The following is a 14,269-nucleotide window of genomic DNA, read 5'->3' on the forward strand; positions in this document are numbered from 1 at the left end:
ATGATCAAAATATTTAGTAATCTGCTCAGGGTAATGCTAGAATTTCAACTTCCATTTCAGCAATGTGTTTTTTATTGTTTATATTCTTCTATGCTATGGCTAGCATAGTTAAGTTTTTAATGGATCAAAGTCAATCAAGAGGAAGATCTGCAGTGGTTAAGTGACAGCTCTATCCCAGGGTGAATCCTGTTTAGTTATGTCATTGACCTGAATAAAGACATGTCAGATTGATGAAATTTGCTGCTTTTATCCTGAGAAGGATGTCTTATTTAGCAATTGAAAACCCAAATAATCAACATACCACAAAATGATAGAGAACAGAATTCAAAGAGTTATGTATGCATTTGGTATGTCTTTCAAATTGACTCTTAAACCCACATCTCCACCTTACACATCAAGATTAGATTATATTCAATTAAAGATAAAGGTTAGTTGAGTTTATCTACTGAATAGATGACATTACTGTTACAACACAAGCAACTCTAAGCTATATTATTAAAAATTCACACATAAGAGAGGATAATGTAATGTGTGATGTTAGATTTATCACTATTTTAGAAAGACATAGACAGAAGGTGGAGAGACTAGCATGATGAGGATAAGAGATCCATCTTGGCTAACACCTTCAAAAAGATCTTTAAATATTTAAAAAGTCATACCTGACAGGTTGTGATGTACAAGGAAAATCTTTTTGCCCCCCTAGAGGAAAGCCCTATTATAGGGAAATGTAGGTATTTAACCTTAAACTTCATTACAGCCAGAATTGTAAAATATGAATGTATTAGCCAATAAAGTTTCTCATTTAGAGAGGTAATGTTACATGACTTTGGGGGTATAATAGAAGGGACTGCACATCAAGTAAGAAGTGGGGCTAGGCTTCTGAGCTCAGCATACTTAAATAATTACTTGAAGTGACTCACAGCCAATTCCCTTTAAGACTTTCAAGGACATGAATTGATACAACGATGATCATGAACTCAACCAGTCTGTAAGGGTCAACAGAGACATGAATAAAGTAAACAACAGTGAGAGTTCATTTAATGAGGGGCCGATGAAGTTGAGACTTAAATAAAAGGTCATGGGGTGGGGGTCAGGCAGGGAGGACCTACAACCAGTAAGTGCATTCGTGGAGGTGATGGGAGGAGGTAATGGTCAACCAGTTTGTCAAGACCAAAATCTAATGGGAATTTTGATAATCCTGGTCATTTTATATAGCTTTCTCATTTGAAGGCACAACATGGACTAACACATTCTTTCTTTCTTTTTTTTCTTTCCAAATGTGATAGGAAAGCAAAGATATCCTGTTAGTGGATCTAAACTCTGAAATCAACACCAATCAGAATTCTTTAAGAGAAAATTCATTCTTAGCAAATGGCATCACCTCCTCTTCTCTTCCTCGACCAAAGCCTCAGGCATCTTTCTTGCCCGAAAATGCCTTTTCTGCCAATCTCAATTTCTTTCCCACCCCTAATCCTGATCCTTTCCGTGATGATCCTTTTGCACAGCAAGACCAATCGACACCTTCTTCATTTGATTCTCTCAAATCTCCAGATCAGAAGAAAGAGAATTTGAGTGGCTTGTCTACTCCACTAAGTAATGGGCCCCTGAACGGGGATGTTGATTATTTTGGTCAGCAATTTGACCAAATCTCTAACCGGACTGGCAAACAGGAAACTCAGGCAGACCCGTGGCCCCTTTCAAGTCCGCAAACACAGCCAACAGTGAGAACTCAGAATGGGGTATCTGAAAGAGAACAGAACGGCTTCCATGTCAAATCCTCCCCGAACCCTTTTGTGGGAAGCCCTCCCAAAGGACTGTCCGTACCGAATGGCGTAAAGCAGGACTTGGAAAGCTCTGTCCAGTCCTCACCACATGACTCCATAGCCATTATCCCACCTCCACAAAGTACCAAACCAGGAAGAGGCAGAAGGACTGCTAAGGTGAATTATCTTCTCCACATATCCATTGGCAGAATGCATGTTCAGTATCAAAGGGTGGTATGACGCAAGCTCTCTTTCCTGCTGCTATTGTAGTTTCCTGTGTGGCTGTAAAATAGAAGGTGGGCTAAGGCACATCGTTCTCCAGGAATACCTTCCTCTAATCGCCACCCTTGTAAAGTTTCTCTCTCAGCAGTGTTTGTCACACCCTTCTTTCCATTTGCATGTCTTGTCACTTATTAACTAAACACGTTTTGTTTTTGTTTTTTTCATTTTTAATGCTGCTATGCTTCTGTACCTCTGGTAAGTTTGATGGTCACTTTCTGGGAGGGGAGGGAAAGGGTTCTTGTGATCCCTTTTGTACCTTCCCACACTAACACGTGCCCCCCACACACTTCTCATATTGCATTAATATCCAAGGTGGTAGGATAAAATGCTTGAGTTTGTCTTCTCCGTTAAAAGCTGACTGAATAATCTGTTGTCTTGAAACATATTTACTATTACCACTTAATTGAAAAGCAGTTTAAAATGCGATTTCTGCAAGTATTTATTTTTTTTTAAATCTCATTGGAATATGTAGACTCACCTAATAAATATACTACTGTATCATTTTTTATGCAGACTGATTCACATCCACTAAAATGATGAAAAATATTTAAGCTACTTATTTATAGTTGTCCTTTCTTTACCAGCTTCAAGCTTTAGCTGAAAAGGAGACCAGACAGATACAAATGTGTAAATAAGTAAATTAGATTTCACTTTGAGAGTCATCCATTGTATCAGTCACCAAAGACCCAATATTCTGTCCATTGCAGGGATCCTTGTCTTTTTGATTTGGTTGGTTGGTTGATTGGTTGGTTGGTTGGTTGGTTGGTTGGTTGTGTTTTTGTTGCAGTTTGTCACTAACAGGAAACAGGGTTTTTTTGTGGTTCCCAAATTTGGGGTACAGAGTAGGAGACAGAATAAAGCGGTATTTCTCTGTCACTGAGTAACTCTTTGATCTCCCTCTCTGCCCTGTCAGTCTCCAGCCAATGACTTGCTTACATCAGACATCTTTGCTCCTCCCGACTCAGAACCTCCAGGCCAGACGTCACCTGCGGGACAATCTACAACCCCACAAAGCAACCCTCTGGACCTCTTCAAAACAAGTGCTTCTGCCCCTGTGGGACCCCTTGCAGGTCTAGGTAAGTGCCTAGAGATTGAGTTAGGTTTGGCTCTGTTTTTTCACTTATGAGATGATAGTGCATAGGAGGAAGGTACTTCGTATCCATAGAGGTTTCAGGGGCATAAGATTTGAGCAACATAGGGAACTTTTCTCCTACTTTGGCTTCTGGACAACCCCACCCCCATTTGAAACTCTTGACTTGTAATCGAAATTTGGCTTCTTGACGTGGCATGTGAGAAGAAATCCATTTTCAGTATTGTACTTGCCTGAACCAATTGATAATGGCTCACTGAAGACAATTATAAGGGCTTCTGAAGCTCAGACCAGCTTCATTGGAGAAACGGGGTTGAGATGAGAGAGACTTATGTATCGTCTCTGTTGGAAAAGTAGCTACATGCATGTCTTCCATGTGATTTGCAATTGCCAGATCGAAGTCCTATCCCCTATTAGACAGATATAAGAGGGATGTAAGTTAAGTCTAAAGCCAGTGTAAGTCATGGGATAAAAGTTCTAGGTTCTGAGCCCAGCTCTGGTCCTATGCGTATGGTGGGTATGAGACAGACTCATATCCTGATCAGTCTCCGCATACTTAAGTCTTCATAGCTCCTTGCCAATATTTTGGCTAGCCAAGTGTCTTAACAGAGTTAGAGGATAAGTACTAGTAACCTGAAGTTGAAAAGAGCACAGAGATAAGGGAAGAGATGGGATTTTATCAGATACCTAGGATGTGCTGGTGCTGCCATTCGTAACTGTGTCATTAGCTCATTGTGAGCCTCTGAGTAACTCTGGAGCAAGACACAGGGGAAGGCCACTTTGCTGAGGGCGACCCTGCTTCTCTTCACCCACAGCCTCCAGTTCTTTTCTGTCTCCATGGTACAGTCTTCAGAAACCCCGGCAATAGTCTTTGCTGTCCTGCTGGGGAGTCTCTTTGTGTTTCTGCTTCCTGGCACTGTTATAAGCTCCAAACAGACTATCTTGGGAAGGAGTTGAGGGGGGGCGGGGGAGCTCTTCCTCATTTTGTAAAATTTGATCAGGAATCTTGGCTTTCTCTGCCTCCTGCCGAGTCAGTCATCAGAACCCTTGGGTTTTTTTGTTTATTTGTTTGCTTTGTTTTTTTGTCTCTGCTGTTTCCTTTCAAAGGAACATATTTTGGTTCTGTCATATTGCATCTGTTTGGTCCTATCTGGAGTATGGTGGCAAAAGGGGAGTTGTTACCCAACTGCTGAATGGCTGAAATCCATGCGGTGTTGAGAAGCCAACTTGTTCCTGGTCTGCTTGCATTTATACCATCAAGAGACTCTCCCTAAGCACTTCGTGTCTCTTGGGAGCCTCTTCCTTTCTGCATGGCTCTTTTCCTGCACCCCCAAGTGGAGCTGGTTGGTGCTTTTCCTTACGGAAGGGTAGAGAGCTTGCAGACAGTGCCCGCAACTAGATCACATCACGGAGCTTGTAGTCTAATATCACGCCCTGAAGAATTTTTACAGCCAATATTTAACAAGTCAGCCTGAAAATACAGCTGGACCCTATAATTGTTAATTTATTCAGACGAAGTGAAGCTTTTGGCTAGGTGCCCCTGTTGAGGCCTTGGGGTATACAACTGCAGAATACTGATGATTCTTCCAAGTTTGGACATGGGACTCAAACTGAGCTCTACAGTATAGCCCCTGTCTATACTAGCTAGGATCCTCAGCCAAACCCTGGAAGGTTGTAGGTCTGGCTTCCGCTGGACCCAGCTGGGGAACTGTCTCCTCTGGAGAACTGGGGGTGGGGAGAGGGTATTGTAGGAAGCTGAGCCTTCGGCTTTGACTAGCTACCCTGTGTTTTAATCTAGCATCAGAAGGTAATAAAATTAACTTTTTACCCACATACTTTTTTCTTACCTCATGCCTCTATTCTCTCCATAGGGGCCTTAAATATCTTGGAAACGCAATGCATGGAACCTGGTAGATGGGAATGAAGGCTGGCATAAGTTTATACTAGCAAAGCCTTTAATTCCTGGCAAATACGTTTTTCTTGTACAACCACTCCCACTAATACCATCTCTGACTAAAGCCACACATTTTCCTAAGGGAAGGCAAGTTGTCGAATGTGAAAGATGATAAAATTATACCCAATTTGCACATCCAATTTGGTGTAAATTATGAGTGAGTTACTCTGAATTCCGATAATAAAATTTAAATAAATTTGTGTTAAAATGCTAGCAATTACTTTATTCAAACTCAACTCCGTTTTAGAAGCCTATATTGTAGAACCTAAGAGAACTTCCCTTCGATTCATTGTGAAAGGAATATGTATATGCTTTAGTGTAAATGAAGTCTAATCTCTGAATCTGTAAAATAAACATTTGAATTAATATTCCATTTAAAAAAAATAGTCCTGCCCCTTGATACCAAGGAGGCAGAACGGAAGGATAGGGTGCAGGTTTCAGAGCCCAGACTCCTGTGTTTTAGTGTCTACTGTCACACTGACTTTCCCAATTTCAGTAACTCATATTCTTGTACCCAGTTCCCTCAACTCAAAATTAAGTATGCTAATTTACTAAGGTGACCTTTTCTGGAACCTGCTGCCCTTCGTGAACCCACCATATGCATCCGCGGCCAAATGGGGCAGCATTCATAATGATAGAGTTGAATCAGGTAATACCCATCTTCAATACTAAGAAAATTCAAGATAGAATATCTTACTACACCAGCCCCTGAATACCATTTTCAAAATATTTCTCACTCTGGAAACAAAAACATTCCAAGTTTGAAGGCCTTACTTGGGTTAAAAAATGTTCATAATGAAAGACTGCTCTGCTTCAAAGCTCAAAGCAGGTAGGTTTTGAGAGCAGAAATCATTCTTGAATAGGTATGAGGTTGAATTTCGGTTTTCTGCTAGTGATGACAGTTTAACTGGGCCATTAATACACTTGGGAAGAGGCAGGAGAGAAAGTGCCCATGTATTAGAACAAGATGTAGAGAATGAGCGTCTCAAGAAGAGGGGGGCAAACATTGGAGAAACCTGGATTTTAGTGGTCTCACTAATTCCTAATCAACTAGGAAAGGAAGCAGGAGACGGAGGCATTCCCCCGCAGAGATCAGATACCCAGACACAAGCCGTTAGTTACCTGGGAAGGTTTTCTGTTTTGTTTTTTTGTTTTGTTTGCCTCACGGTGTCTTCTCTCTCTCCCTTCCTCTTTTGAAGACTCTGTTCTAACTTCTGGCAAAGTTTAGTGAGTGACACATGGCAGGAAGCACTTTTATTTGAAACAGCTCTCCCAGGATAACCAATCTATCCTCCATTTTTACATATAAAATTCTAAAACTATCTTGGCATCAACCAAATTTTTTCGTCCTTTTATATCGCTGTGACAGCCTTGGCAGCATTTGAAAGGAAGGGAACTTTGAAATGGTTTCTTCAGGATGCAAGCATGTTGAGGCCTAAGGCACATGCGTGATAGCTGGTTTCCATAAGATCCAGACAGGAGCCAGCTGCCAAATGAAAAGCTTGAATCAATGAAGCAGAGGACCCCATGGATTATCTTAATTAACGACTTAATAATCAGCATGGTTTGTATATGTGAATGTATATGTGAATGTATTCACTCAACAAATAAGTCATGCTCGTGAAGGCTCTGTTCTGGCTATCTGAAATACACCAGTGTATGTAGGATAATGGCTCATTTTTTCATGACTAGGTACTTATGGACTGTATTACCTTTCTAATGAGGAAAAGCTGTGATAGAAAGGGCTTCAAAATGTAATCTGCATTTGAAATCAAGAATCCTCTTCAAGCTTCTCTCCTGACAAGTCCTTTCTCCCGCTTCCTTCAGGTGGTGTACCAATTACACCCCCTCAGGCAGGACCATGGAACCCAACATCTTTAGTGTTCAATCAGTCCACTTCAATGGTCCCAGGAGCCATGATGGGTGGTCAGCCTTCAGCATTCAGTCAACCAATCGTTTTTGCCACAAGCCCAGCTGTTCCAGGTTGGAACCAGCCTTCATCCTTTGCAACCTCAACTTCCCCTCCAGCCCCTGTTGTTTGGGGCCCCTCAGCATCTGTGGCACCCAATTCTTGGTCATCAACAAGCCCTTTAGGGAATCCTTTTCAGAGCAATATTTTTCCAGCTCCTGCTGTGTCTGCCCAGCCCCCTTCTATGCTCTCCTCTCTCCTGGTCACTCCTCCTCAACCACCTCCCAGAACTGGCCCTCCAAAGGACATCTCCACTGATGCCTTCGTTGCCTTGGACCCACTTGGGGATAAAGAAGTCAAGGAAGTGAAAGAAATGTTTAAGGACTTACAACTGCGGCAGCCACCTGTTGTGCCCGCAAGGAAAGGAGACCAGACTTCCTCTGGGACTTCAAGTGCCTTCTCCAGTTATTTCAACAACAAAGTTGGTATTCCTCAAGAGAATGCAGACCATGATGATTTTGATGCTAATCAGCTATTGAAGAAGATCAATGGTAAGTGTCTACTATACTAACAAGTATTTCCACTATCATAGGGGCCTACAGAGTCCCTCAGAAGAACCCTGTCCCACCCACCAATAGCCTTACTCTTGCTTTTTCCTTTTTTTTTTTTTTTTTTTTGGTAATCGGTGGTTATGGAAACAAAACCATTTACCTTAAGGAGCTATTTCTTAGTTAGCTGTTTCTATGGGCTGGCCCAATGCTGCCCTCTTGTGACAGTTCTTAAAAGGGCTGCCAAGAGCTGTTGAAATTTAATGGGTCATGGCCCCTGGAGGGCCGTGTAGTAAAGCCTCAACCACACTCCATGGCCTGGAGTAAGGGAATTCTGAATCTCTTCCACTTTAGGTAAATATACATAGCTTGCCTCTTCTGAGAAGGGATGAATTTGCCTGTAATAATTGGGAATCCTAGTATTCAGTGGTGATTTTTATTCCACTGATATAAATTTCAAAAGTATGGAACTTACAGTCTAAGATAAGCCTCACTGGGGGACTTCTGCCTATATTTGGGGAAAGCTTGTCTACTGATTACTCGGGTTTTTCACCTTCTAGAACCACCAAAGCCAGCTCCCAGACAAGGTGCCCTACCAGTTACCAAATCTTCTGACAATGCATTTGAGAATCCTTTCTCTAAAAATTCTTTCAGCTCATCACAAGCCTCTGTAAGTATCAACTGCTGAAAGCTGTTGCTCCAAAGTATATGCCACATAGAGATAACTACCTCCTGAATTACCCTTGCTTGTATGTATGATAATTCTTTGACCCTAAAGGACACCTGAATAAGATTTATCACTGAGAACCATCACAGCGAGAACATTAACTCAAACTGAGGAAAGATTATTTTTGCAGAGATTACTACCCTGAACTTGAGAAATGAATATCATAGAAAAAGTCCTTTGTATCTCATTTAACCTGACTCATGATATCATTTGGAGAGAAAATTAAGCTGAAATACCATCTTAAAAAAACGTTCAAAGATTTAAGTTCCTGATTTCCCACCCGTACTTCTTTAGCAGCTCATATGAATAATACTTCCTATTTTGGGGAGGCAAACGTAATTTACCTGGACCTTGGTTTTGATGTAAATAATAAGTATACATCAACAGTTGCAAGCAGGCGAACACAAATCATTGTAGACCTGTCTGTGACGTAAGTGATTTTTAAAGGAATCTAAGAAGGCTTAATTATAGGTTTTTTTTCCTATAACTGTAATTATACTTATGGACTGGTTGGTTTTATCTCCATAGATGGCTTCTCCTCAACCTGCACCCCCCGATGTATATAGAGATCCTTTTGGAAGTCCTTTTGCCTAACTTCTGTAAGTAGCAGATCCTATTAAGCTTAGGTGTGACGAGAAAGGGTGGCACAGGGGGTGAGGGTAAAATTTTAATTTTAGAACTGGGAAGAGGTTAAACTTTGTAATTTAGAAGTAGTAGACATGAAAATCTATACTTAGCAATTTGATGATGAGGCTGAGCATTTAAGAATAGAATTCTTATACATATCAAAAACAGAAATGGACGCATAGGTATATGGATTTATATCATATCCCGTGTTTTTAATATTTCAGTTCTGTATGGAAAACACAATATAGCACATAACAGCTTTCTACTTTTTTTTTACCTTCATATTTAAGTGAGTGCAAAGCATCCTAGCAATTATTTGGTTTCCTATCTGAAAACCTTCTGAAGCCACCAAACAGTTCAGCTAAACAGACAATGATCACAATACTCCTGCCTCCCAAATCAGTGTTTATTTCTTTGGGAGGGCCTTCAAAGTTAGTCTGAAATAGTCTGATGGTATTAAATCAAAAGTGATGACAGCTGCCAATATCTCCGTCAAAGGCAGTGTAAGTGCAGATGGGTCCACAGGTTGATTCTTCTCACAAGTGGATTTTATCCTAGGTAAGTTACTAGCTGTAACCCCTTGAGATTGAGACCGGGCAGGCTCAGCCTGACCCTTTCTTTCTCAACAGTGAATGCAGGCAACTTTGTGTGATCTTAAAAGATTGAGGTTAGTCTGCATTTTAGAAGAAGTAGGGTATAGCTGGAAGGGGAGAACAAGAGAAAGAGTGAAAAGAACCCAAATCCATTATTTCAGTCTTGTCCCATTCAAGTGGACTACTATCCTACGTCTTCATCCAATATTTATTTGTTTTAAATAGATAAATGTCTTCAATCTGACATCAGCGATAACATTGAGTTTATTTTTAATTTGGATCCTTCCCTCTCAGTCCATTTCTACAGTTACAGTGTTTCTTAAAGTGCTTTTCCACAAAATCTGCTTCAGAGAACTGAACCCTAGCCCTGAAATATCCCCCTCCAGTACTGAGGAAAATAGCTTGATTTTTAACAAGCATACCGGTGATTTCTAATGCTAATAAAGCAGTGTAATATATTGAAGGGCTAGACGTCTTAGCAGAGACTCATTCTCACCCTCCTCTCCAGGGGAAGCATTGAACAAATAGAAAGGAATAAACTACACTAGAAGTCTGGGAGGATTCTTTGCACTAAGTAGAACTGACCAGAGCTTTGCACTAAATTGAACTGACCAGAGCTCTCTTTAGAGGCCTTTTCTTCTCTAGGTCATGAAGGAAGGATAACTTTGATCAACCTGCTAAACTTACAGACTATGAAGAGAACTATTATGGTAGAAAATAGCCTAACATTATTGATCACTTGTGTTAATCACTTTATCACAGGTTCTACACTTATTCTCTTATTTAATCCTCTTGCATCAGCCTAAGGAGATACTATTACTGATATTTCAATAATGACTTGATATTTAATACATTGATATTCAACCCAAAATTTCTAACCACAGGTTTTTTCTTCTTCGTGCTTGTCTAGGTACTTGGCATACGGACTATCCAGAGGAACAAAAAAGGTTGGCCTTAGTAGTCAAGGACAAAGCTAATAGCCAGACAAGTCCTGATCTCTGCCCTTGTTCCAGCTTTGACATATTATCTGTTGCCTTATCTCTTGTTGCCTTTCCCACTTGTAAAATGCCTTTCAATTTATGTTTAGGTTAAAGCTAAACTGAATCTATGGCTTTAAATAAATTAAGAACCTAAACTCTCTAGCTTAAATGTAAATGAAGTAGTTTCCCTACTTGAACCCTTGCCTGTTGTGCTCCTAGAACCTTCTAGAACATTCTACCATATTCCCTCTGTTTGGAAGACACAGCCACCACAACCCTTAGATCATACTGTTTTGAATAAATTTCAAAGTCCTTACTGTTCAAGGTTGTTTGAGGGTTCTATTTTAGAGCAGAAAATCCAAAAATTGTAGTAGAACAAGGCACCTTCTTAAATCTTGCGTTAGACCATCACTTACAGAGAATTTTTAAAGTAAAATTGAAGTGAGTCCAACTTCTCCTTAGGCATTTTGGAATCTGACACACCTAAGAACCTTTTTAAAAGTATAACTTCTCTTCTTTCTGAAGATCGTATTTCTCTCAAGAGTGAGATTGTCCTTTTTCCAATCTCCTGCTAGCCAGTGCAAATGAGGGAAAAGCATTATTTGTCTCTCCTCTCCTTTTCCCTCTGATTCTCTTTTCAGTCAGTTTTACTCCCAGGTTCATATATCACCTCCCTTTCACAAGGAACAAAGTTTTATGGGGCAAAATATCTAATGATTCACAGATCTGAACCCTCTCATCTTTTCAGTAATCATTAATCCCAGTAACCAGAAATGTAAATGGGCACAACCTTTATCCTTTCTGTGGAATAGGAGGCCATCCTCCTGAAGTTCCAGAAGAGCAGTTAATGTTGAAGAAAAACTGAATTCAACTCAGCAGTGAACTCAACTCAGACTGTATTCTGAGGAGCAACACATTACAAAGTTAAATGTGATTGTGCCAAATACATTAGGTGCTTATTTGGGGTCATGCTAGACCTTTATCAAGTAACTGGAAAACTTTCTTGAAGCCACAATCTCATAGTTAGTAGGAAGATAAATAGGAAAGAAAAACGGAAAGAAACTGTAGAACAATTATTTGCTCTTATCATTGAAAAATCTAATGTCTGCAATGATTTTTTTCCTCATAACCTTGGAAACTTTCCCAGTTTATTTTTAGTCCTATTGTTAGCACAGTTCTGAAGGATTTGTTCTTGCCAAAATGAGTTTTGTTTGTTTATGTTGGGTTTTCAATGTTGTCTCTTGACCCCCTAATGCTCAGGTTCTTGTGGGTGTTAATCAACCACATATAATGTAACCTTTAGGTAGAGGATGAAGATGACTGCTCAGGATCTAAATAAGATGGTGGCCTCATGAACCTCGATTGATTAGCCCCAAGTAGTCCAAGCTAAAGTCCTGTGGTTTTATATTTAATGGTAATAGCTGATCATGTTTGGCATAATTTTCCATCTGGCTTCCTACTCAGTCATTATAAACACAGACTTGAATTTCTATTTTATATGTCCAAATACCTAAATGTGCTAAACTGGAGGCAATTATTTTTAGGTAGTTGAACTTTTGAAACTAGAAACATTTTTGAAAGTGATGATCAGCCACACAATTGTTTTATACATACTTGTTTTCTTGTGCACTTTTCTGTATGCAAATAAAGCTATAAATTTACTCATTTCAATAAACTGGAATGGCAGAATCTCATGTGTAACGATCAGTTTATTCTAATATTGGACCCCTGCTTTTTGTGGATGTATTAGGGTCAAAGTATAAAATATACCTGTCTAAGGTGAGTAAATGTTAGTTATCATACACTCTGGATTGTCACAAAGATGAAATAGGAGCACGAGTAAATTATTGTCTGACATTTTTCAATGTCTTGTTCTCTTCTCTCAGACCTACGTGTACTCCCTTCCTGGGGGTTTAATGGAGGTCCAGTGGATAAGACCTGTACCAGAATAACCTCAACTGACGTCAAGTACAAAAAACACTCAATAGTGAACTCTTGACTCACACCTTTTACCCTTTGCCTCCTCTTGTTCTTGTTTGACCTCACTAACACACAACTGTGGACTGGTACAGGCTGGTGCAAGACATTCAGGAAAGCTTCTGCATGAGGTTGGCAGGCCGATGATCAGACATCTTTAGCACTATGATATCCTTAAACACTCCTCCCTAATATAAAAGGCTCTCATTCTTTTCAAGAAGACTGAGATCTGTAAAGAAGATGACCCCAAGGTGGGCCTTGTTTGGGTATAGAAGTCTTGGTGTTATACTTGACTTCTCTAGGAATAACACAAACTTGAGGTGTGGGGAATGTCATTTACTATTATGGGATGTTTGGTATTACTGCCTTACTTTTCCCTTTAACTGAAACATTATTTTCTTTCTGACAACAATGAGTAGAATATAGAGAAACAGACTCCACACAAAAGCAGCTTCCAGAAAGCCACAGATGGAGAAGGCTGCTGCTAAGAACATGTTGCACAAATTATCTAGCTTATCCAGATGCTCTGCATTGTGTCTAACCCACTGAGTCTATGTGCTGTTTCCATGTGGCTAATCTGTAAGATCTTGCCAGAGGTTACCCCTTGCCCATGTGTACAAGGGGAGGACATCACTTCAGCGCAGTGGGAACTACTGTTGACCAAGCAGAGGAAAGTGCTTCCTGAAGAGTCCCAGCAAAGTGGAAACAGACCTCTTGTTCATCGTCTCTTGAGTAACAGGTGCTACACACACCTGTATGCCAGAAATTCAGCTTTTATGATAACCCTACTCTACGTGGAAGAGGGTTTCATTTAGGTATCAGATCTAAACTAAAAGCTGAATCTTAACAGCCAGCATGCCCCCCAGATTTCTCATATAAAGGCAATTACAGAGAGAAAGTATTGATTTTCTCAAGATAATTTTGCATTTGGAAAGTGCTTTACCATTTATACACATAACTTCATTCTATTGATACCGTTACCCTGTGAGGTGGGAACGTTTTCTGTTCCATCTTATCCGAGAATGGCAGTCGTGCTTTAAAATGGCTGCAATCTGCTCCAATTCTTAAGTGAGTGGTTTCCATGGTATTTTATTGTAAAACTGTCCATTGTAGTAGGGAGATCTCTTCAGTCAGTGATTTCAAACTCCTTCATCAAAGTGTTGACTGTGGTGTCTAGAGAGAGCCAAACACAGAACAATTCGGTGTCTTTCCTGTGCTAAAAGCAGGGAGGGAAAAGATTGGAGGACATAGCTAACTCAGGAGTTTGACCCTGCAATAAGCTGACGTGAGGACACTGACCCATATTCCCGGAACAGGTTCTCAATACTGAAAGATAGCAGCTCCCCAAAAGTCCCTGGCAAATATTTAAGCTATCATTGAAGAGGATTGCTAAATAATAAAATGCCTAATTCCTGCTGGGAAATGTTTTAACTAACTCCCTTCTATTAAAAATAGCTAAGACTCGTGTCCTAAGTTGGTATGCCAAACATGGACACACACAAGTCTGTGTACCAGCAGCAGCCCTGTTAACATGTCCTAATTACAGCAATGCTGATGGACAAGGGCCAGCCGTGTGTCATCTCACCCAGTGAGGGACCGAGCTGCTCATTTGCCCTTGCCTCTCAGGAATCGTATGCTTAATTACTAAACCTCTACAGTGTGCCGAAATCATATGAGTGCCTGTCTCCAGGGAGAGGACATTATAGGACAAACCTGGCAAAGAAACCAGGTTTCTGTGGAGATGAAAGATGAAGTGGTTGTTGAGGAGGAGGAAAAAAAAAACAAAAACACCCTGACTGAAAGTTTTCATGACATGTTT

The 14,269-nt window shown here is 40.3% G+C and overlaps 1 protein-coding gene across 2 annotated transcripts in view; it reads left to right on the plus strand.

Moving 5' to 3' along the window:
* DAB2 (DAB adaptor protein 2) overlaps positions 1-12,162 on the plus strand; it is a 48,765-nt gene extending 36,603 nt beyond the window's left edge. For both annotated transcript variants that reach the window (XM_019737282.2, XM_019737284.2), the window contains 6 exons: positions 1,287-1,940; positions 2,959-3,121; positions 6,917-7,549; positions 8,107-8,216; positions 8,802-8,872; positions 10,404-12,162. In XM_019737282.2, the coding sequence (XP_019592841.2) occupies positions 1,287-1,940; positions 2,959-3,121; positions 6,917-7,549; positions 8,107-8,216; positions 8,802-8,867 (1,626 nt within the window). In that variant the 3' untranslated portion in view covers positions 8,868-8,872; positions 10,404-12,162. The remainder of the gene's footprint in view (positions 1-1,286; positions 1,941-2,958; positions 3,122-6,916; positions 7,550-8,106; positions 8,217-8,801; positions 8,873-10,403) is intronic.
* The last annotated feature ends 2,107 nt before the right edge of the window (positions 12,163-14,269 follow it).

This window comes from Rhinolophus sinicus, linkage group LG03 (assembly GCF_036562045.2).
Source record: "Rhinolophus sinicus isolate RSC01 linkage group LG03, ASM3656204v1, whole genome shotgun sequence".
Taxonomy (NCBI): domain Eukaryota; kingdom Metazoa; phylum Chordata; class Mammalia; order Chiroptera; family Rhinolophidae; genus Rhinolophus; species Rhinolophus sinicus.